The 23,629-nt window shown below is 39.3% G+C and overlaps 1 protein-coding gene across 1 annotated transcript in view; it reads left to right on the top strand.

The window, feature by feature from the left end:
• Gpc5 (glypican 5) overlaps positions 1–23,354 on the top strand; it is a 265,521-nt gene extending 242,167 nt beyond the window's left edge. The window contains exons 7-8 of the mRNA XM_051195748.1: positions 22,871–23,004; positions 23,109–23,354. Of these exons, the coding sequence (XP_051051705.1) occupies positions 22,871–23,004; positions 23,109–23,354 (380 nt within the window). The remainder of the gene's footprint in view (positions 1–22,870; positions 23,005–23,108) is intronic.
• The last annotated feature ends 275 nt before the right edge of the window (positions 23,355–23,629 follow it).

Below are 23,629 nucleotides of genomic sequence, written 5' to 3'. Positions count from 1 at the left end.
AGCATAACTGGAATATCATGCCAAGAATATCCATTTTAAAATTGTGTTTATTAAATTATAATTTGGATGAGACTTCATCACTTGGATTATGAACAGTTACACTTATTAAGAATAGAAATTAACGTGGACTGTTGACATGCAGTGTTTAGAGAGACCAATTGTGTTGATTGAAGATGCAATTGTTAACTAAAGTAAATCCTATCCAGCCAATATATATATATACACACAAACCCAATTAATTAAGTGGAGGAAAAAGTTTACACATACTAAATAAGAACAGTAAATCTTATTAGTTTATTTATCAAGATAAATAAAATAGATTTGCATTAGATGGGTCAGTTACTTAAAACATTTGAGTTTATAATTACTGAATAAAATATTATAAAACTTTATTAATGAAATAAAAATGAGTGAAACTTTAATTCTATATAGCAAACTGGCTGTATATGATACTTTAAGTGGTAAATCAATCTTAAGATACACTGGGCTGAAGATAATATTGGAAATGTAAGCATTCTATGGATGAATATATACACAGCTCAGAATAAAAGAAGAATTTACTATCTCTTGTAATAATAAAGAAAGCAATTTACAATCTGTTTCCTAAAAGGAAGTAAGTCCTTTGAGGTGTCATTATTATTTATTACCTGAAAGTTTAATTTAGTGAAATAAAGGTCATGCTCTTTGAGTGAGAAAATCTTTGTTTAATTGAAAACAGCACTTAGCCAGTGGTGAGATTTAGTAAGTGCTTCCAGGGCAAGCCAGGCCTCAACAGAGCTTTAGCCAGGGTGCCAGAGGTGAGAAGCAGGCTTGAGTCAAGACCTATATGAGTAATGAAGATGAGGAACTTCAGGGGGTCAAACCTCAGGCTTCCAGGAAGCAACTAAAGCCAGAAGGCAGAACAAACAAAAGGCAAGCACTTCAGCTCCTGGTTCCTAACCTTTGGGGATCATGTATCCCACAGAGAGCTGATAAAGCATCCCCAGAGACCGGCTCAGAAAGAAGTACAGGAGAGTCCTGCTGCCTTAGAAAGCAATTTACTTCAGCTCAAACAAACTAGTATTCGAAGAAAGATGTCCTTTTAAAAATACTGCCTTTTATTTTCTCTTTGATTGTGGGAAACCTCACAGATCTTAATTTAATGCCAGGCTGCAGATAACTAAGCACCTCTGGCCTCAAAGGAGAGAAATAGTGGCAAGTAGTTGATATGAATCCTCGCTGAAATTAGAATTGCTCTTTGATGTGGCTATTTACATGCCTGTTTAATATCTGATAGATTTTCATTTTGTTGTTGTTTTGATAGACAAGTACTAGAAGTTGTAGAAAACTGTGAAGCTATCCCTGCTGAGGTAGAATTCTCATAGTTTGCTTGTTTTGATGACTATAGGCTTATGTCAAGAACCACCACAAATATTATGTTTTCATGTTCCATTAATACTTTCCTAAGCATTGTTCATTGTGTTCATCTGGGGCATCTGTAATAACGCACTTGCCATTTTTAGAATTAAATGAGTGAAAACAAATTTTCACATATTTCACACTACAGAAAGAATAAAAATAATAATACTTCAAACCATGGAAAGAAAGCCCTTTACATTGTGCCGATTTCAAACTCTCCAGAAAAAATCTATTCCTAAGTAATTGCTTTCTCAGGTATACCTGGGGCTTTCAGTGGCATTTATAATGTTGGGTTATCTCATTTGTGAGGCTCAAAATATCCCCCTGCAAGGAAACCACACTGTGAGTGAAATTCTTGCCAAATGGCATACCTGAAAGTTCTTTGATTTTCCTCCCCTTCCTTTCTTTCCCATTGCCTCCCTTCATCCCTTCTTCCCTTCATTTCTCTCTTCTTTCTACCCCAGAGAGGTGAATATTCATTCCTTCTATTCATTTTCCTGAGAAAATCAACAAACAGCTGCAGTTTTGAAAAGAAATCCAAATTAAATTCCCACTTTTCCACTTATTTTTTAAATGGGTGACTGTTCGAGTTCATACCATGTTGAAGCAGATGGTTTTTATGAATATATGTCACTTCAGGATTTTTTTTTCTTACACAGCCTGTTAGAGGTACATAAGGTAATAGAAGAAGCTCTTTCATGTTCTCACATAGAAACGTTATTTGTATTTGACAAATCAACATCCTCCAAACATTTAGGCTCCATGTTCTATTTTGTTGGGTATGGTAAAGAATATTCCTAACATTGTACATCTGTCAACTGCCCTTCAAAATGTTTAAAGACACATACATGCATCAGGGAAACAGAATAGGAGGTATCAATGGTGATAGAAAAGCATTGTTCTTCATTGCCCGTCTAAAGGCAATAACAGAGTTGTACTTTTCCCAAATGTCTTTAAAATAGTAACATAAATATGTGTCTGGAGAAGAGTTGTATCATTTGATAGAGACAGTCCTATTATTAATGTGTGTATTTACTCACTAACTTTCCATCTCTAAGACAGTAGTCAGAGCAGTGTTCCCTGGCGTCTTTAGAATCACAGGGGGACAAACGGAGTTTTGAAAGGAGTTTCAGGGTAATTCTTCGTGTTTAGACTCACATTGGTAGAGTTAATAGACATGTCAAGCCTCTTTCTAAAAAAATATGACTCCTCTTTGATGACTTTTGAAATCAATAGAACAAAGGCTTTTCTCTTGCTATATTGGCTTTACCTTCTACTACCAAGAGCCTTGTTATACATCAAATATTACAACTTTGGGATCTTGTAAATTGAAGAGGCTCATTGGATTTATAACCGTTGTCTTATCTAGCTTTGTGTATAGTTTTCCATTAAAGCCAACCCTGATGTAAACACAAAAGGAAAAACATACAAGAAGAGCAGAGAACTTGGATCTCTGTCCGGTTGAATGCATGTTGGATGCTATAACTCAGTAAAATGGTCACACATATTGTACCTTGATCACTAATGCTCTATGTATAAGAATGTGATGTTAAAATCTAGTTGCTATTCAGGCTACAATACTGTGCAGCAACTTCCTCCCTGCCTCCCACAAACACACCACCAGACACCTACTGAGAGATTGAGTCTCTAGCTAACGAACTGTGGCGTTAGAATCTCACCTGGGAAGTGGTATTACATTGAGTGGAGTATTGTTCCTACATCCGTCTCCATACCCACTCCCTGCCTAGGAGTCAGAGGGCCTGGATGCAGGCTTGCGCTGTGAAAACTTACATCTTCAGGAAGTTAAAAAAAATTCCCACTTCTGCTGTGAGAACGGTTTCCTCTTGCCAGGGCCTGAACTCTGCTGAGAAGCCACAACAAGCTGTTACCCAAGACTCAAGACTCAAGTAGACTTTATCTACATGCCCTTTATTACAGACCTACCCATCCTCTTTAAAGCAGAGTTGAGGGACTGGAGTACTTAGACTGAAAGTAGAGAATATTTGAAAATACAAGCAGAAAGGATTTTTATCAAGTAAATAGGACCCTGATCGAAAAAAAAAATGTATTTTTACATATGCAATAAGGAATGTTAGATAGTAATACAAAATTCAACAAGAGAAAAGAAAGCAGAAAATAGTCGGTTGGTTCTCAGATCATTGAAGGGAAAGTATCTTAGTAATTTTCTGATTCTAAGAGGGGACGTCTAACTTTATTTCCTAAGCCATGAGGATTGTTGTTAAAATGTTACCAATAAAAGAAAGGAACATAGGGGATTTGACCTAAAGTGCTGTATCCCCAATTGTATGTCAAAAGAACAGAGAAGTTGGCCCAGTGGGGAAAATGCCTGCCTGCTTGGCACACATGTACGGGCTTGAGTTTGCAGCCCCAGAACACATGTAAAAGCCCCGGTGTGGCCAGTACTTGTGACCCTAGCAATGCAGGGCAAGAGACAGGCAAATTCTTGAAACCTGTTGAACATCCTTGCTGGCCGAATCAGTGAGTTCCATGTTCAGTGAGAGATCCTGATTTGAAAAATTAGCTTTATCTACCTTTTTTTTTTTTTCTTTCAACTCGAGATTCCCAGGAAAATTCTAATTTCTTGGGGTGCATTGTTTTTAATAGTTTGAGAGCCAAGCATGGCTTTAGCCTGTCTTCAGCCCTGTGGAGCAGACCATTTACATTCCCCACCCTGCTTCAACACCATACGTTTAAGGTGTAATGCCTGTATCTGAAACAGGTCAGAAACAGAATATAGGTGGCAGCCAAAGTTAGACCACACACAGTGTCTGAGTGCCATGGTTAGGAGCCATTGCTATGTGGTGTTTAGCAACTTTTGGAAGGGCTGGCACAAGTCTATCCAATTCCTTCAAGACTGTATTTTATCACGAGGCCCAAACATAAAATCATCCTTCAGATTCTCGAGTGCTGGGATTGCAGGCAAGGGCTTCCTTGATGAGCACGGCTTCGTTTTAAATCTAAGAACTCCCTCTCTTTGCCTATGGACTACATACAACCTCTGATTAACCAACCATTGGATGATTTCTTCCCTTTGTACTTCACTGCTGAGATTTGTTCTGATGAGGCTGGTCCTTGACATCTGTCAAAGACATCGTGGTGCCAGTGAATTCCTTATGGCCAACGCAAGCAGCTGTGTGATACAGGAGTGGCTTCCAGGCCAGGCATCCCTGAAGCAGTCTGTGATTTACTGTGGGTAATGTCGCAGTGCCTCAAGTTTGAGGGGAGCAGTCTGAATCACTTTGTCCGCCTTTCATTGTTAAGGCAAAATGACATGGAAAACGATAGAACACACTAGATGTTGACGTCAGGCCCCCATGTTTCTGACCAGTGTTCTTGATCAGATTCATTTTCTCTGCTAAAGAATTGAAAGGCAGGGGAAAAAAAATTGCAAATGCAACAGGTAGCAGTGGTTAATTCTAGAACAGAGCAGAGGGAACCCACTCCTAAAACAAGGATTTTATCAGGGGTGAGGAAAGGCACATAGACAAGTTCTCCCTACTTCCCCCTCTCTCCTCTTCCCCCTCTTCCCTCCTCCGCTTCCCCCATCTCTCCTCCTCTCTTCTCTCCCCTTCCGTCTCTTCTCTTTCCCCTTCCTCTACTCTCCCTCCCCTCCTGTCCTCTCCCTCCTTCTCTCCCTCTGTCCTCACAGTCTACACAGTCTGCACTTGCACTCTAATATCACACACACACACACACACACACACACACAGACACACACACAGACACATAGACAAACACACACAGACACACAGACAAACACATACACACAGACACACAGACAGACACACACACAGACACACAGACACACAAACACACACACACAGACAAACACACACACACACAGACACACACACACAGACACACACACACACAGACACACACACACACAGACACACAAACACACACACACAGACACACACACACACAGACACACAGACACACACACACAGACACACAGACACACAGACAGACACACAGACAAACACACACACACAGACACACACACACACACACAGACACACACACACAGACACACAGACAAAAACACACACACACAGACACACAGACACACAGACAGACACACAGACAAACACACACACACAGACACACACACACACACACAGACACACACACACAGACACACAGACAAAAACACACACACAGACGAACACACACACACACACAGACACACAGACACAGACAGACACACAGACAAACACACACAGACACACACACACACAGACACACAGACAGACACACACACACAGACACACACACAGACACACACACACAGACACACAGACAAAAACACACACACAGACGAACACACACACACACACACACACACACACACATACACACATACACATCTGAAGAAGCAGAGGGGTTACTTGGACACCAGAATGCAGTTTCTCTTTGACACCTGGAGCATTTAAAGTGTTTGAACGGTTTTATTACCATGACTCAGGGCTGGTGAGTTTGAACAGATAGCCTGCTGATCAGAATGCTGGATCCTTCTTGAAGGAGACAAAAAAGCCATTGTATGCATGTATGTATCTTCTGATCTTTACTTATTTACTTGTTTATTTAATTAATTTTAAGTTGCCAAGCTTTTGTCTCAGCTCAGGAGAGTGTGCATGAAGGTAGCCACCTTGGAAATGCACCATCTCCATTACTCATTGACGGCCCGTCACACATCTGTCTGCCTGTCATGGAATCTAGCTCCTAGTCCTTCATTCACACAAACAACTGTATACACAATGTGCCATGTAATATCCCCCCAATGTTAGTAAAACGCACCATCTCAAAACGTAGATAATGATTATTTGTGGGTGTCCTGAGCTTGCATCGGGAGCGTGGCAGATAAATGTCCCATTTCATTTAACATTCTTGTTGAATCTGGTGCAAACAGAAATAACTTGGCCTGCTCATTTAAACAAATAGAACTCTGACTGCATTAGCTGCAATGGTAATTGAATGAATAAAAGTTAAGTTGTAAAGAAATTACATCTGTTTTTCTTTAAGTGGACACCCATCTTCCTTACTGTGGCCATATTTGTTTTAAATTCTTTCTATTTGGTCAAGTACATTTTTTTTCCTTTTCTTTTTCTTTTCTTTCTTCCTTGTTTCTTTTGTTCTTTCTTTTTTTCTTTTTTTGGCTTAAAGATCCCTTTAATAGTGAACACAGTCAACATCTTTTGAGTTTTTGAAGTACATTGTCAAAATGCAGACTAATATTAGGTCTTGGCTTGAAAGTCCAGTTTTGGCTTTTCCTGGTGAGTTTTAAACCACTCAGGAGGAACATGCATTCAGAACATGTATTTCTTACTGGGACGGTGAATAATAGTGTGGGGAGTCTCTACCCTGATTGTTGTAGCTGGCTGTAGACTGTCAGCTCAGGGCTAAGCTAAAATGACCTCAGAGCACCCGTCTAACAAGAGATGCCAGTAAAGGATGTGGAGAGCTACTGTAAATTTCACAGACTCCTTCCCATGTCTCCTTGCCAATCTTTCCACGTTGTCTCTTTGTGTCTCCTCCTTCAGTGTGTAGAGGAATCTCCATCAGCCCTTTAAGGAAATGACATCAGGTCAGGTGAACAAGACTTCCTGTGAGGAGGGGAACACCTGGAATCACTTAGTCAGAGAAGGAAAAAAAAAAAAAATCTGCAAATGATGCCAAACAAACCTTAGGTCAGAGTTCCATGATGGGAATTGGGTTCAGGTAGGGTTCAGAGAACAGACCCCACAAGTTCTTGGGTGGTACAAATATACAAAAAAAAAAAAAAAAAAAAAAAAAAAAAAACCAAAATAACCAATGACCAGTTTGACATTTTTGGAAAACACTCCTGTTTGTGATAAATACACCTTGAGCTTTGCACAGCATGGCCTTCTAGGAAGGTATTTACCATGCTTTTTTTCTTTTTTTGGGCCCCCAAACCTAGACTTTGGTTGTCTCTTTGGTTCATCAAACTACATATGTTGTACATACATTGGGTTATTTTCAAGCATTTACAAAGTTTTGTTACTCCTTTTGTGATATATATATATATATATATCCCCAAATAGAATGACTTGGTTGAGAATAAAGCTAAATGATTAAATATAGATTTAGAACAGCCAGAGAAAATAGTTCTTATCTCAAAGCCCATAATTATGTATTTCCTCTGCTGAGCTGGAGACTGACATTTTAAATGTCTACCGTTTGACAGCTGTGGTCAGACATCTCTACAGGGTTGAGCCCGCTCATTAGTGCCGCATTAACCTTAACTTTGCCTCAGGCCATTAACTAGCAAACTGCACATTTGACCTTTGTTCTACAGATATTTTCAAACAGTGTGCAAGGTACTGCTTTTAATTTGGGTTCTGTATTATGTGTGGACTGACTTTATGGGTAAAAGAAAAAAAATCAATACATGGCATTAAATAAAGAAACATGTGGTCTGAGACATTACACAGAGGAAAGCTCCATTTGAAAATGTGATTCCTTTCCAATATTTTCCCAGATAATTAGCTTTGGTCAAAATTAGAAATAGTGCCTACTGTCTCTGGTGGAAAAGATAGAGGAGAAATACAATATGTGACAATATATAAATAACATAAATGAAGCAAACTGCTACAAGATAAGGGTAGTAAGTAGACTAGAGCTATATTTTTAGAAGTGTCTCATGAACTAAGATGGAAACTCAAATATAAATTAGAGCCGCATGTGTAAAGGCAATACTTCCCTAGATGAACAAAGTTTAGCTTTATGTGGCTGGCATTCTTCACACCCAATGTATGAGGCATATGCCAACCTTATAAACTATAAGTTAGTTTAGTAAAGTAATAGACTGTGTGTGTGTGTGTGTGTGTGTGTGTGTGTGTGTGTGTGTGTGTGTGTGGCTATATCCATTTATGAAATAGTGTACCACAGTATATACTTAAGTGCGATGTATATTGCGAACTTTCAGGGGGTTCACGACACCCAGCCAGTTTGGAAGAACTAAATCAGCCCTATGCTGCCACCGTCTAATGTATGTGCCCCCTTTCTGTCTGCTGCTGGTTAATGTGTATGGGGAGAAAGTTGGGGAAGGGTAAACAGCAGATTGTCAACATTGGCTCCTTTAAGAGGGATGGCAAACATTACAAAGGGGCTGGTTAACTTGATCTTCAGATAACCTTTGAATTATCTGAATGTTCAGTAAAAGATGCCGATTTTGTTTTTAAAGTGAATCACTGCATTGCACCCAGTTGAAGCCATGATCATGTCAACAGACCACAGAGGACAACTCACAGATGAGTTGCGTTTCCTTCATATATTTTAGAATGTGGTACATCAGGAGACCCTTCTGGTACTGTTAGCCTCAAGGGAATGGGAGGCAATGAAGCAATAACTATGCCGGTCCATGTTTCTTGCCTGCCTTCAGTAAGCTCAGGGCAAACAAGGCTGCAGGCTATGAATGAGCAATTGTCTTAAAGACCTTTTCTTCACTGAGCCAGCACTGCACAAGGCTGGTCATTAGTCAGTGATTAGAATTCCTCCATTCTCTGCTTCCTGTGCTGCTTTCTTCAGATTTCTCCAGATAATATAGATCATTCCTATCTGAGCAAACTAAATTCTAAGTGTAGATTTTCACAAGAAGTGATTATCTACTTCCTACCATAGTGATGAGCATACATGGGATGAGTTTGTTTTCGTAATGTGATAATGTCCAAAAGTCCTTGGAACAATTCCTCTATTTAACACATTTAAGTTTCGATATTTCAAACCTTGGACACATGCTGTGGTGGAAGACATCAAAGGACAACTTGAAGTTGATTCTCCCCTGTCATGTGTGTCTTGGGACTGAGCAGGAGTCATCAGATCTGCAGGCAGGTGCCTTTACCTGCTGAGCCATCTCGCCAGTCCTATCTGTATAGTTTATTTTCTTTTTTCTGTGTGATGATAACATATAGGGAGGGGAGGGAACTACTCTAATAGGTGACCTTTCCAGGTGCTTCCTAACTCATAATGTACTGTATCTGCAATGGATTACTATAGGATCCTTCTACACAGTGAGGCTAAAATAGTAATGGGTTGTTACATTTCAAGGTAATCCATTCCCTGGGACTGCTGCTTGAGTTAGGAATCCTGACCAATAGACAGCTAACATATGATGATTCTTCACAATCTAGAAGTTAGGTCCTCTGGTTTAAAGACTCGCAAAACATCTTTTCTGTTTAAGAGTTTAAGAATACCATCATTAAAAAAAATGCATTATATTAATTTTCAATTCTGGAAACTATTAAAACTTATGGCATCACCTAGGGCTATTTTACCAAGCATCTGAGTATCTGTTGGGCATAAACGATAATCTGACAGACACGATAGAGCTTTTGCTTGAGAGATGACATCCTCCATTAGAGGAGGCAGATTTACAGAGTAGGAATAACTTCAGGACAGGACTATTAATAACACATGGGTCAGAAACAAAGAACCCATAGGCACTGATAGATCAATGAAGAAGGAAGAGACGTGGAGAAAGTAAGGTTTTGAAGAATAGCTACATGGATAGAGTGATACAGAAGGTGAAGCTAAGTGGAGGAAGTGAACATGCTAAGTGTAAATTGTGTTTAGCAATACAGATATATTTTATGCAATGGTTCAATAAAAATAGGATTTTTTTTTTTTTTTTTTTGGCTTGAGTGTGGAGCTAGAAGCAAGAATCGCTGGCATGGAATGAAGCTACAGTGTGGAGTGTAAAGAGGTCCTGGCCACCATAAGACGTTCTTATCTAAATTACTTCGTATTTAAAGTAATTAAAAATGGTATTCGTTATTTCCAAAGTTGCTTCTCAGTGGAGCTTAGAAAATGAATTGAAGGGAAAGAGAAAGGGCAAAGTTAGAGGCATGGCCCATCTGTGAAGTTTGGAGGCTGAAGAATTTATACATTTTTATATGGACCTGATAGATGATACTTTGAATAAACGCTCAGGCAGGGAGCACTCTCCCATATCCCTTTAAATATTGCATTTCAATTGCTCATATGAATTATATATGATTTCTATATTTTAGTGATGTTTCTAGGCCAAGATGAAAAACTGACGTAAGTAACACAACTGCTGAGGGATAATTAGCCAGAGCTTTTAACTTTGTCCTGCATTTATTATGCTTCCAGATGTAAATTATGTCATCTTCACGATGATAGAAAAGCCACACCCACAGAAACTTAAATATAGAATGGCTTTCAAGAGTATAATATTTATTTTATTGACACATTTCATGTAAACTGGAAAGGGGATCACTTGTTTAGTAGTCTTTGCATTCACTGAGTTGGGAAGAAAGATAGGGATTGCTCTATTGTTTAGGGTGATAACACACCCTGGCAGAAGCAACTTAAGAAAGAAATGCTTTACTTGGCTTATAATTCCAGAGGGATACAGTATATCATGGTAGGGAAGGTATGTCACCAGGAAAAGGAAGCTGGCTAGGCACATTGTATTCATACTCAGGAACCAGAGTGAGTGGGAAGTATGGCCAGCTAGTAATTCTCAAGGGCAACCCCCACACCCCAGTGGACACTTCTATTGGTAAGATTCCATCTCCTAAAGTATTCATGACCTCTCTGTAACACACCACCGTCTTTGGAAACAAGTGCTCAAACACAGGGGACTATGGGCTTCCTCTCATAGAAAACACAAGGACCAGCACTCATTGGTTACGTTGCAGCAGATAAGTCTATGTCTACTATTTATTTCCAAACAAATCAATTACACTGAACTTTGTGTGTGATAGCAATGTTCCCTGAACACGAGAGGGTTGGTACAGATGTCACATTGAGGGCTTCAGTACTCTTACCAGCTGCTTTGACTATTGGGCACTGCAAAAGGATGCTTCTCTGGCCAAGGTTGAGGGTAGCAGGAATCTAGGATAAATATGAATGTTTAGAGGGTGATTTGAACACCATATCTGTTAAGCAAAACAGCCACAGTAGGTTACTACAACCTTGCTGGTTATGGGATTTGGACTACATGTGTACAACCAGACAAAGTTTCCTACTAAGGAGGGGATGACAAATCTACTCAAAAGCAGTTGTCATTGTGTTAGCTGGCACAGGTTACTTGGGGGATCAGTATTTAACTTGCAGGGTCCATAGCTGACTAAGTCTATTGATGATTCTCCTTCCTACATGGACTGCATATTACATTCTGCCCCTGGGAAAAGAATCAGTCAGTTCCAGCTTGATCTTATGTCCTGAAACAATAACATGTGTTCTCTTTGTTAGTGTTCAGGCATCTGTGCTGGCCTGTCCTTGGGGTTCTGACAGGATACACCCTCAGCTGCAGCCACTAAGAGTACCACCTGTGCACATTCACTCTGTTCCCCTTTAAAAGGGCCCTGCCCATATTCTGTCTTTCTCTCTTTTTCTCTGCATGTTTATCTCTCTCTATGCTTCTCTTTTCTCTTCTGCTGCTCCTGTCCTTTTCCCTAATAAACAACCCCGTCATGTCAAGACCAGGCTTGAGAAACCCACAGAAATAGCTGATCTGAACAAGGGGATCTCATGGACTCCAGGCTGATAGCTGGGAAATCAGACCCCCTGAAGGGGCGATCTATGGGGCCTCTGATACTAGTATACTAATGGACTTTGTATTTTACATGGAGGGATACTCTCTCAGCCTAGACACATGGGGGAGGGCCTGGGCCCTGCTCCAAATGATATGGCAGACTTTGAAGACTCCCCATGGAAGGCCTCACCCTCACTGGGGAGCCGAAAGATGGGATAGGGAGTTTCGGGGGGGACAGAGGAGGAGGGAAAGGGAACTGGAATTGACATGTAAAACAAGCTTTTTCAACTTTAAATAAAAAAGGGGAAAAAAAGGAGATATTCAACATCCCCCCCCAAAGAAAACCCTCCATGTGAGAGCTCTGATGCATGGTGTCTTTCTCTCTCCTGCCACTTTTTAAAATTACAATACTCTTCTAAAAGTCGGACCTTAAAATCTAGCTGTAGTGGGGCAAACCTCAGTCCATGACCATTTAGTCACCTTGTTTAATGGACTCAGTATTTCATACTGTGAACAAGTGAGCTAACTGCAGTCCCCTCTTCTTGTGTGTGCTGGCTTTTTGACTTTGCTTTCTCCACCCCCCCCCCCACCTTATTTCGAGTTACCTTTGACTTTTTTCTTAATGCGTACGGCTTGTCTGTGAAATTCCACTAACATCCATGGCTTTGCTCACCACTTTCCTGGTTGAATACCCAAACATCATTGAGTTTGTCAAGGTTCAAAGTCTGATATTTAAGAGCATAGTGTATTATACTCATGACCATTAAACCAGTAGCGTCAATAACTTTGGCCAGCCTTTGTGAAATACAGAATTTTGGTGTCTTTTTGGAGTTACTAGGTCTACATCTGTATGGTGGCAGGATCTGTAGATGATGCTTACACTCAGGAAGTTTGAAAAGTCGCATTTTACTTGATTATCTAGATGGCCATTCTCACAAAATATTCAAATCAACCACTCTGATTAATTCTTTGGTCTTTGGTCATTTATAAATTTGATGACTATTGATTAGACCTATGCTTTGTCTTAATCCTTATCCTCAGTTATAAAACAATGAATAAAAAAAAAACAAGCAAACAGAAGAACCCCTGCCTGCTTGAATATTTTATCTAGAACAGAAAGATAAGAAACAGCAAAATATAATGAAAATATCACACACACACACACACACACACACACACACTCTCTCTCTCTCTCTCTCTCTCTCTCTCTCTCTCTCCCTCTCTCAACAGCTAGAGAGATATCAGGCAAGATGAAAACATTGAACAGGATAAGAGTGGCTGTAAGTATGGGGTGGAACAATGATGTCACTTCAGTGACCTTAGAAATTATCTTAAGGTTCTTTCTTTACAAACTAATTCTTGCTTTTTTTGTGAGTGGAGTGAACTACTCACATGGGTGCATGTTTATGTGTTGTGCATTAGTGTTTGCATGTGTGTGGATGTACATTAATGTGCAGGTGTGTATTTATCCATGCACATGTACACACGGGGATTCTGACGGTGGCATTTTGTCCTTCTCCCTTTTAGCTGTTGACAGTCTCTTGCTGAAGCCAGAGTGCTCTGAGTTTGGCTACTCCAACTCTCAAGCTTGCCTCCAAGATGTTTTCTCTGCTTCTTGTATGTTTAGATTACAAGTGGCCACCACACTTGCCTAGGAGTTATGAACTCTGGTTATCTGTACACTGGCATTTGAATTTGCAAAGCAAATATTCTTTGTCCTTCCAGGTCATGATTTTAAAACTCAGAAGTGCTTTCCTTCTAAGCAAAACATGGAAAGTTCTTCATTATTATTGAATTTTCCCTTCTATAATCTCAGAGGCGGGGAAATCAACTATGAATAAAGAAACCACACACAAGGCACACCTTAGGTGATACACTAGACATTCTTCACTCTATTAAATTTCACTTTAGGACTTCTGGGGTATTTTATATTTAGGGCTTAGGGTCATGTATAATAAAAACTTACCACTTTGTATTCCTTGTTACCAAATACCCAGAAACAAAAATATAAGTTGAATAAACCTTCATTAAGTAGTCAGTCATTAGCATATTGTAAGCATGATATTTTCCACATGGAATAGAAAATAATTTGTGTCTTTGTGTTTAATGCCAGTATCTGGGGAGAGATTTAGGGAGACAGGATGAACCGGTGTGTGCGTGCGTGTGTGTGTGCATGCGTGTGTGTGTGCATGCATGTGTGTGTGTGCGTGTGTGTGTATGTAGGTAAGTAGGTATCTAAAATTTTTTGCTTTAAAATATGATTTATATCCAGTGAAATTCTTCCATTCCAAAAATAAATGTAAATAATAACATTATATTCATAAGATAATGATTTTAACGTTTGTTAGAAAACTGTCTTATATAAACATAAATCAGTAAAGTATAGCATTCTACAAGGTATTTGTGTGTGTGTGTGTGTGTGTGTGTGTGTGTGTGTGTGTGTGTGATATATATATATATATATATATATATATATATATATATATATATCTTCTCAATGGGCTTAAAAGCATTTTTTTTTCTCCATTCAGAGAATTCATCAACAGCCTTAGACTGCACAGGTCTTTCTATGGTGGCCTGGCTGACCAGCTTTGCGTTACTGAGTTAGCTGCAGCTGAAGGCAGGCCCTGCTGGAATGGGGAAGACATAGTTCAAAGGTAAGTCTGTGTAAATTTCCTTTGCTTCTTTGTTTTCTTTTGCTGGAACTAGAATGGGTCCTTAACTGTTGCTACTTCACAACACAGATTAGAGGTTCACCCTTTTGAATTTTTTGATTATTCTTATCTTCTCCATGTCACTCTGAGGACACCACCTGTTGATTTAAGACTGTCTTCATGTCCACCTGTTCAGCTTACACACAACCACAACCTTGAAATAGTTACCTTCTGGCTAGTTGTATTTTTTTTTTTTAAGGATCTTTGAATACTAACTACATTGTGAAGAAACTCAATGAAACCTGAATACTCATGCAAAAATAAGATTGAGAGAGGGGAAAGAGAATATTTCTAAAGCATAAGATAAAATACACTTTTTACCCACACACACTCCCTTTGTTAAGATTTGAACCCTTAGAGGGTGTTTGAATCTGTGGAAATTAACTTTGTTTTCAGCTATCTGATAAAAAGAAACAATGTCTATTCCCTTACATACTGATTCCGCGTAGTTGGTATCGGATGACTGAGTTATCACAATGACATGTTGATTTAAAAACATCTACACTTCAAGCAATAGCCAGGTTCAGACATGGCCTAGCCTCTGAGACAAATGAGATGGGGCTTGTTCATGGAGGTCTTACTACAACTCGATATGACATGTTTTGTTGATGTCAATGGGAACCCTGCCATTTTCTGACAAGAACTGGCGTAAGAGGGGGTAGGGACACCGAGTAGAGGTTGGGAGGGAGGGGGAGGGGAGACTGCAGTTGGAATATAAAATAATTTCAACATAAAACAAAAACCAAAGAGAAGCATCTAGAAAATTAAGTTACTCTGATAAATACATATGACAGTACACTTTAAATACTGATGTCCATAATACTAGCAGGAAGGGGATGGTATGGGGGTTGGTGTGGGGAACAGGGGAGGATTGGAGGGTGCGGGAACTGGGATTGACAAGTTTGTTTCAAACAAGCTTGTTGCAAATTTAAATACAAAAAATTAAAAAAAAACCCACTAGTGTCTTGAAATTAAAAAAAAAATAGCAAATCATAGATTATGAGTATTCACAGAAAATGACTTTGAAAATAAAAACTGTCAATTATAATACTGTATTTGGTAATCTGACTAAAATATTTTTACTATGCTCTTTGGGTATTGTACTATATTTTAAAATGTTTATTTATACTTATTGAAAGCAGTCATCATATTCAATGGAGTGGGTAAAATAGTTCTGTCTATATGAATTTTCCTTCTAAGATCTACTACTAATTTCTACTTTGAACTATAATTGTTTTGCATATTATTCAAATAATTGAAGTGAACTCTATTAATTGACAACATTCTAACAAGGATGAGCGAGAACCCCATGATTGGAAGTGAAAGATTAAGCATTTGATGCAATGTAGTTAATATGTTATATTATGCTTTTAAAATCTTCATCTGTAAATACTTGCATTCAGTTTGTGTAGTTTTTGGTCATTTGTTTGGGGTTTGTGTAATAGGAGAAGCCAATGATTCTACAAGTTTTGGGATAGAAAATACTTTAAACTCATGACAAAATTTCTTCACCTGATGCAACCTTTAACGACCCTTGTGTTGGAACTGAGAAATTACATCCTTAGGTAGAGTTGTCCATGAAAAGTGTCTACATTTGTACAGCAAACTGGTTCTTCGCCTCCTTAGTTTATCCCTTCCTTCCCCATGCTGCTGAGTACCCCTGTTTACTGTTTACCCTGTTAACAGGGGCCAAGTGCAGAAACTCTCACACTCAGAGGAACAATCAATCCTCACCCCACCTTTATCGTCCTGAAATCATTCTAACCTCATTGCCTCCGTGCACATCTTCACCTTTTTTCAGGATATTGTGTTTCCCCATATCCTGGCTCCAGAGCCCATTCCAGCTTCTGCTTTATTTAGCCACAGTTTTGCCCCCAGCCTCCATTGTTAGTGAATACCTTTAAGTCACTTTAAGGCAGTAAGCAAAGAACTTTAAGCACTGGGTCATTTAATTCTCCCAATACAACTTGAATGTACTAAAGTAAATTTGTTGGTCTGTATGCTTTGTCTTGTTAGTACTGAATTTCTTTTTGCATGCTTGACTTATATTGTATTTTCAATTATGACTTGGGCAGTTCTTGAAGTAAATTTAGATCAAGATAATTTTGTCAATGCAAATTGAATGCTACAACTCTAGGTATCTTTGCAATCTAATTGATTGTTCACACTGTATTTACTGGCATCACTACTGGCTTTGCTTATTTGTTTATTCCTTGTAAAGAGTAACGTTTCACTTACAAGAGTGCTACTAATAGTTTTAAGTTTCTAATTCAGATTTTCATAAGAGTTTTGTGACATTTTTGTTAAGATGCTGATAGATGTGTTTTAATATTGAACTCCTGAATTGACCAGATAGCATTTCTGTAAAATAGTGAGTCCAGATAACTGATATTTTTAAACTGTTTCTTCAAAAAAAAAAAAAGCACGCTCCACAGTGGAAAGCTGTATACAGACGTCGCTTTAGACATTCATTTTAGAGACATATGATTAGTTAAAACAAACAATGCCATTCAGTTTTGAGAAGATTCAAATCAAGTAAATGTGTTGTCATATTTAGGGGTGAAGACTCTTATCCTTTCCATGGTAGGTTATAATACCATTACATCCATCCTGGGGAAATTATGCCAAACACATCAACACACTAAATTGGTTGCCAAGATTGATTTTTATCATTCAGTGTAAGGCTGGAGTGATTACGTTGGCAATGTTTCTTCTCCTGCAGGCGTTTGTTAGGAGGTGACTGATAAGATTATTTATGTGCACAGCTGTGGTGCTTCAGAGAGTAGTCATAGAGAAGCTTCTGTGTCATTACAGTCTGTGAAAAGGGGGAAAGGCAGGAGACCTGGAGAAAAATGTCACGAGTATCTGCGGTGTAAGGAGAGTTTTGTCTCTTGAAACAAAGTCTGTTTTAATTTCAATAATTATAAAGGCTGCCTTAGTGTCGTATTACTATCGTAGAACGCTGAGGTCAAGAGGTCAAAGCTCCCCATTTTACACGAAATTGAGCCGCTGCTGCAATCTCTAATCTGCATCTCCGAAGGTCCATCTTCTCTAAGCATACTTTCATTATCTTGAAAGGAAATTGTTCTCTGAAAGGCATGCCAGTCCCTACTCTGGACTCAGTTATCTGTGATTGTAAATTGATTGTCCAATGATTCACTTCCCTCTCGGCAGTGAAATTTAGGTGGCAGCCCCTTAATTACCTGGGCTTGCATCCCCTTGTTATTAATAGGCAGGAAATCAAGTAACTCTGCCTCGTTATCCAGGAATTCCGATTCTCTGCATCAGCCCTTGAAACAGCCAGGAGCTGTTAACTACTCTAGTAAAATTAATAAGCCACATCATTTCCACTTTATCTTGATTTAGTTAACGCTCCCCAATGCTGCTGGCACCGCCCAGTGTTTTCCCTCTAGCTCTTAGGACGAGGTAATCATTTCCTTAAATGGTTATAACCGAGGTTTTAAAGTCAATTAAAAACAGACCGGTGCTGGCACTCTTTGTGGTAAGCTTTTACTACTCTCTATTCCAACCAGGAGGTTCCTCCCCCCCCCCCCCAGTAGTAATTTCTTTTTCCTCATTTCCACCCACCAACTAGAGGAAAGCGGTTTTGCTTCTAATCTTTTGTTCTTTCTGATCCTATAGTGCTTACTTGTACTTCTCCTATTTTTTTTTTTTTTTTTTACAAAACAAGCGGTCTCGTTCTCAGGGTGGGGCCTTCGTTTGAAGGCGGTCAGGTCTCCAGTGCTCTGAACGTGTGCGTGGGATAATCGCTTGGGTTTCCTGCATGCCGCGGTTTCAGGTCCTAATATTCTTTGTGCCTTGGAACCTGAGTGCTGTCCACTGTGCACGACACACATTCTGTCAGGGTTGTAAATATTGACTAAATGCACTTTTTGTTTAAAAAAAAAATTAACTTTTTTTTTAAAAAGTTGCAAATAATAATAAAAAATTCTCCTACTACACTGAAACTAGCCAGACCCAAAACTGTACTACTTTCCGAACTTCAGAGTAGCCAGCCTTTCAGAATGGGCACTGGGAAGTTTCATATCGGATTATATACTTCACTATGAATATATTTGATCTCATTCATCACCAAGAATGAAAAAATCAATGAGCGAGAATGAGAAAAGAAATTACCTTTATATCTTCTTTCATAGCTTGTATTCATTGCCTGCATTCGCTCCCCTACCCCATTCCCAGCCTTCCCCATCATTATTTTTATTTTCATACCCACGCCAAGATAAAATTGGTTGAGAATGAGAGGATGTCCAAAAATGGGATTTGTGGGCTTATTCATCTCAGAAATCTACTACAGAGTGTGAAAAGTCCACTGTTAAAAAGAGTAATTTCCAACTAAATTATCTTCTCCAGGCAACTATACATACCACTTAGCCGAACTCCTACTTTCATCTCAGATTTTAGTAGAATGAACTCCCTAATTTGTGTGTTAAACCCCTAATTTACTGTGCTAAAAGCCTTTCGCATTTATATATTACATCTTCTGTTCTAATTTCTTTTAAAGACTTTGAACTAAAAGGGGGTTGAAATGATAAATGTTATTGAGTATATCCATGAGTGAGTTTCTGAAGATAACAGAACTGTGGGAAATGCTGGAAATGGGGATTAATGGTTAAGAGCAATTGCTAATCTTCCAGAGGACCCTGGTTCAGTTCCCAGAACCCATATTGCAGCTCACAAATATTAAAATGCAAAGTGTTTTGGAAATAAAAGGGAAAATGTCCTAAGCAGGAGTTTGGGAATAGTTGATCTTTGGCTAGGCTACGTGTTGGTCATATTGAACTATTAATTGGCAAGAAAGCCATGGCAAACCTGCACCACACCACTCAGAGTATTCTGGGAAACAGGGCAGTTCTAAGGCAGATGCACCTATTGCCATTCTCTTCACCCATTGAGTTCCCTAAGAAAATCTATATTGTAAGCAGAATGTCTGAGCAAAATGGAGTTGGACACCAGCCATCACCGTGTGTCGACTCAGTTTCTTACATGGTGCCACTGTTCCAATAGACTATTTTTAACTCCCTGCATGCTTCTATCAGAGACTGACTAGACAAGGGTAAAAAACGGGAAGCAAGATAAAAGTGCATTGAAGTGGGGACCAAAAGGGCCGTTTCCAGCCTGTGTAACACAGCAGCTGCTCTCCCTGGAGGTCTGCTTTTCATCACAGCTACCTCGACTTGTGACATTCAGATTGTGTTATTGAAAACAGCACCGATTTTCAGTCTTCATGGATGGTAATTCTGCTCTATACTGAGTGGTTATGCTCTCTATTCACACTCAGATTATACCACCGGCAAATTGTTTTTGTTTTTGTTTTTTTTTTTTAACATAAAACAGATAAATATACTTTTGCTCAGACTAGGTCCTATATTTCTGCATGACAGTGTATAAATTTATTAGCCAGTGACTGTTACATATGAGAAGAGATTATCAGAAATGTAGTCATTCATTCTTACTCTCTCTTCAAATAGATCACACTATAGTCTCATTTAATTTATATGCACAACTCACCAGTTACGTTCAAAGAAGTCCCCAGATCTTATCTTCTGATGTATTTCTCAAAACAAGTGAATTTGTTAGAAGTTGTTAGTGTTTCACAACACCTGATGGCAGAATGATTTCTACATTATTAAACACAGCAGTAGTAGTATAGTATATTGCCCCTTATAATTTTACTTGTACTGTTAAGTTAATGTGATTTTGTGTTATATTTTCCTGAAGATTTAATTTCCTCCAGACTACTCTGAAATACTTTCATTTCTTTGCTTATGTCAAGACCCAGGAATACAAATTAGTTTTATTTGGAGATGGAACTTTGGAAAGTAGTTTCTATAATTAATTTTACATGTAACAACATCCACAGAAGGTACTTGTTACAAACCTCTGAGCTAAGTAACTTAAGAGTCTTAGAATTAGGAAGGAGATGGATCTCACATTTGGAAAGTGTCCAGAACCAAATTTAATTCCACACAGAAAGAGCTTTAAGTGGTGGCAAGTAGAAGAGGGATTATACATGACAGCTTGTTGTCAGCAAACTTCTAGAGTTGCTTTATCAACAAATATGACCATAGATGCATTATTATAAATAGAAGAGCCAGTCAGTTCTAAGAAAGGCTACATAGCCACTGCATTCCATCTATCAGCAGGGATCAACCTGTATCTGAATAGGGTACAAAATTATCCATTCTTGAGTCCTATTTGATATCAAGGAAGTTGTCCTTTATAGCAACAATTATTGCTAGTCACAAAGGCAGAAATATACATGTGGGCAGGTATGAATACATTTATAGGAACTTTGGATAAAGCAAATATGAAATTACTTAATTACACATGTTGATCATTTCATTGTAGAGAAAATGTAGACATTTAAATACATTGAATCAGTAAAACAGTAAGAACTTAGGTATGCATAATAAATTATCATCTTTTAGTGATCAAGAGATATTTAAATGCCAGAATTGTTGCTAAGTAAAAACTGTGTACAGTGCATTGGCTCAGAACTGAACTGGGGCTAAGTTGACACAATATCAAATTGGGATATGCATTGTTACAGAGGAAAATGGTGCAGCATGCATGGAAAGAAATGCAGCATAAAATGGAACAGTTGTGCAGTAGGGTTATTAATTAGGGTTTTCTGAAACACAAAACTAAGCCCTTCTTTCTTTGAAACAGTTTGTTATACATATGCGCATACATTCACACAGAGATAGGTGTATATACTTACACTGTGCACACATGTGTTTAAAGTTGACTATGTACATATGAATTTCATGTGCACACATACTATGTGTATGTATAATGTTAGTTTCCTATTACTGGAGCAAATAATTTGGATTAATCAATTTACAGGAAGAAGGCTCACTGTTTTGCAGGTATTTTGGGGTTTCTGGTGGACACATGTGGCAGAGAAAATCATCTTGATTCCTGCCTGGGAAGAACAAAGAGAATAAGGAATTAGTGTCGCTGTGTCCATTCAAGGATATGTCCTCTATGACAAGAAGGACTCATGACAGACCCCACCTCTGCTAAGCCCTGCCTCTTAAAGGGCCTAGCTCCTCATAGTAGCAACAAGATAGGAATCAAGAATTGACTATCTAAGCTGTTATAGAACACTTGCGACCCAAACTACAGACACAGGTAAGTTGATGATAAATATAAGAATTGAATAGTGTATCTACATATGCCATTATAGTAGCTAGCTATTCCAAAATCCCCAGGGAAGATGAACAAGCTGACTCCCCCAGTAAGAAGTTATGTTGCAATCCACAGGTAGTCAGGAGTCAGGAGGGAGAATTTTTTTCCTTCCTTCTTTCTTTCCTTCCTTCCTTCCTTCTTCCTTCCTTTCTTTTTTTTTTTTTTTAAGACAGAGTTTCTCTGTATCTTTGGAGGCAGTCCTAGAACTTTCTCTCTAGACCAGGCTGGCCTTGAACTCACAGAGATCCACCTGCCTCTGCCTCCTGAGTGCTGGGATTAAAGGCGAGTGCCACCACTGCCTGCAGGTAGAATTTCTTAATTTTCTGGGGATTTTAGACTTTCCTCTGAAGACTTCTACTGAAAGGCAGAGCCTCTCCTCACTGTGGATGATGAAATGTTTTAGCCGGTGTCTACAAGCTTAATAAATACTCAAATCTGAAAATAACCTTGTATACCAATATGAAGGCTTAAAACAAATCTAATCAGTGAGTACAATATCCTTGGTATGTTATGTAAAATTAAAAACCAGCAGCACTGTTCTAGGTAAGGAAGGAGAAACTGTTCTCATGGGCTGGTATGAGGAAGAGGCTGTGTTAGGTTAATACCAGAGAAAACATCTGTAGAGAGAGCGTTTAAGTGAACATGTGGGAAGACCAAACTTCTCCAATAGAGAGAGTTTCATGCTTCATGTGTCTGCAGGACAGAAGAGGAGCTCATGAGTGAGGAGCAGACATACAAATCACAGAGGGTCCTCTGGGGTAAGACTCTCTAAGGGTTAAGTATCAGGCTATCACAGCTAGGGAAGTGCTCGGTATGTCTTTCTAGGCCCTGAGCAGTCCCTGGGCTCTTCAAGCTGCCTGCCATGGGGGAGCACTAAACCTCATTCTGCCTGCATTCATATTCGACTCAGGTCACTCCTGACACCCACTATAGTGGCCTCGCTCACATCAACGGCGTGTCCAGCTCTTTTCAGACAGCAGCTGCATTTCTTCCCATTCAGCTCCGTCTGGCACTAATCAGAATACGGACGGAGTCCAGCAGCTGAGAGCCCCACTCCGCAGAAAGACTTACTTTCGGATGCCATTCTCAAACAGGAGATTGGAAAGTTCTCCACAGCTTTCGTGGTCAGCTTCCGTGTGATGAGGCTAAAATTTGGAGATTTTCATAGTCATATTCTTTGGCTTGATAGTCGTTAGAGTGGACCACAGAATTCAGAGAAACGCTCTGCTTGTTTTCAGGCAGTTAATAGAAACAATCCAGGAATCTCTAAACGGGAGAACGGAAGACCGATGCAAACCACAAAGGGTTCTCTGGGAGGGACTAAGTGTCAGCTTACCGCTAGCTGCCAGAGCCACACATGTGAGGAGGCTTCTACACCCTTCCTTAGGCACACCGAGCTCGCAACACTTCCACAAAACCAGCAGCTTGGATGTCCTTCGAACACAAAGGTCTCCAATATTGATGGTGACTTCATGAAGGCATGATGAATCAATGGTTAACCTTCATTGACCATCAGCGGAGTCACTTTTCTTACATCTGCCTCTCTAGTCTCCAGACCATGGAGAGAAAAGCTACAAGTTCCAGGTTGCTAAGTAGTGTTGGATCTTCCTGATGACCAGCTCTCTCAAGCAGAGCCTACCAAGTGTCCCCTACTAGGACAGGAGTTTCCTTCACTCAGGATATGTCAAGGTATCCAAGAGTGTTACATGCTACATGCTTCTGTGTAGAGCATTCATTACAAAGGACTTAGGTCTCTGTA

The sequence above is a fragment of the Phodopus roborovskii genome, unplaced genomic scaffold (genome assembly GCF_943737965.1).
Source record: "Phodopus roborovskii unplaced genomic scaffold, PHOROB, whole genome shotgun sequence".
In the NCBI taxonomy this organism is placed as follows: Eukaryota; Metazoa; Chordata; class Mammalia; order Rodentia; family Cricetidae; genus Phodopus; species Phodopus roborovskii.
This window is presented reverse-complemented; position numbering and strand designations above follow the sequence as displayed.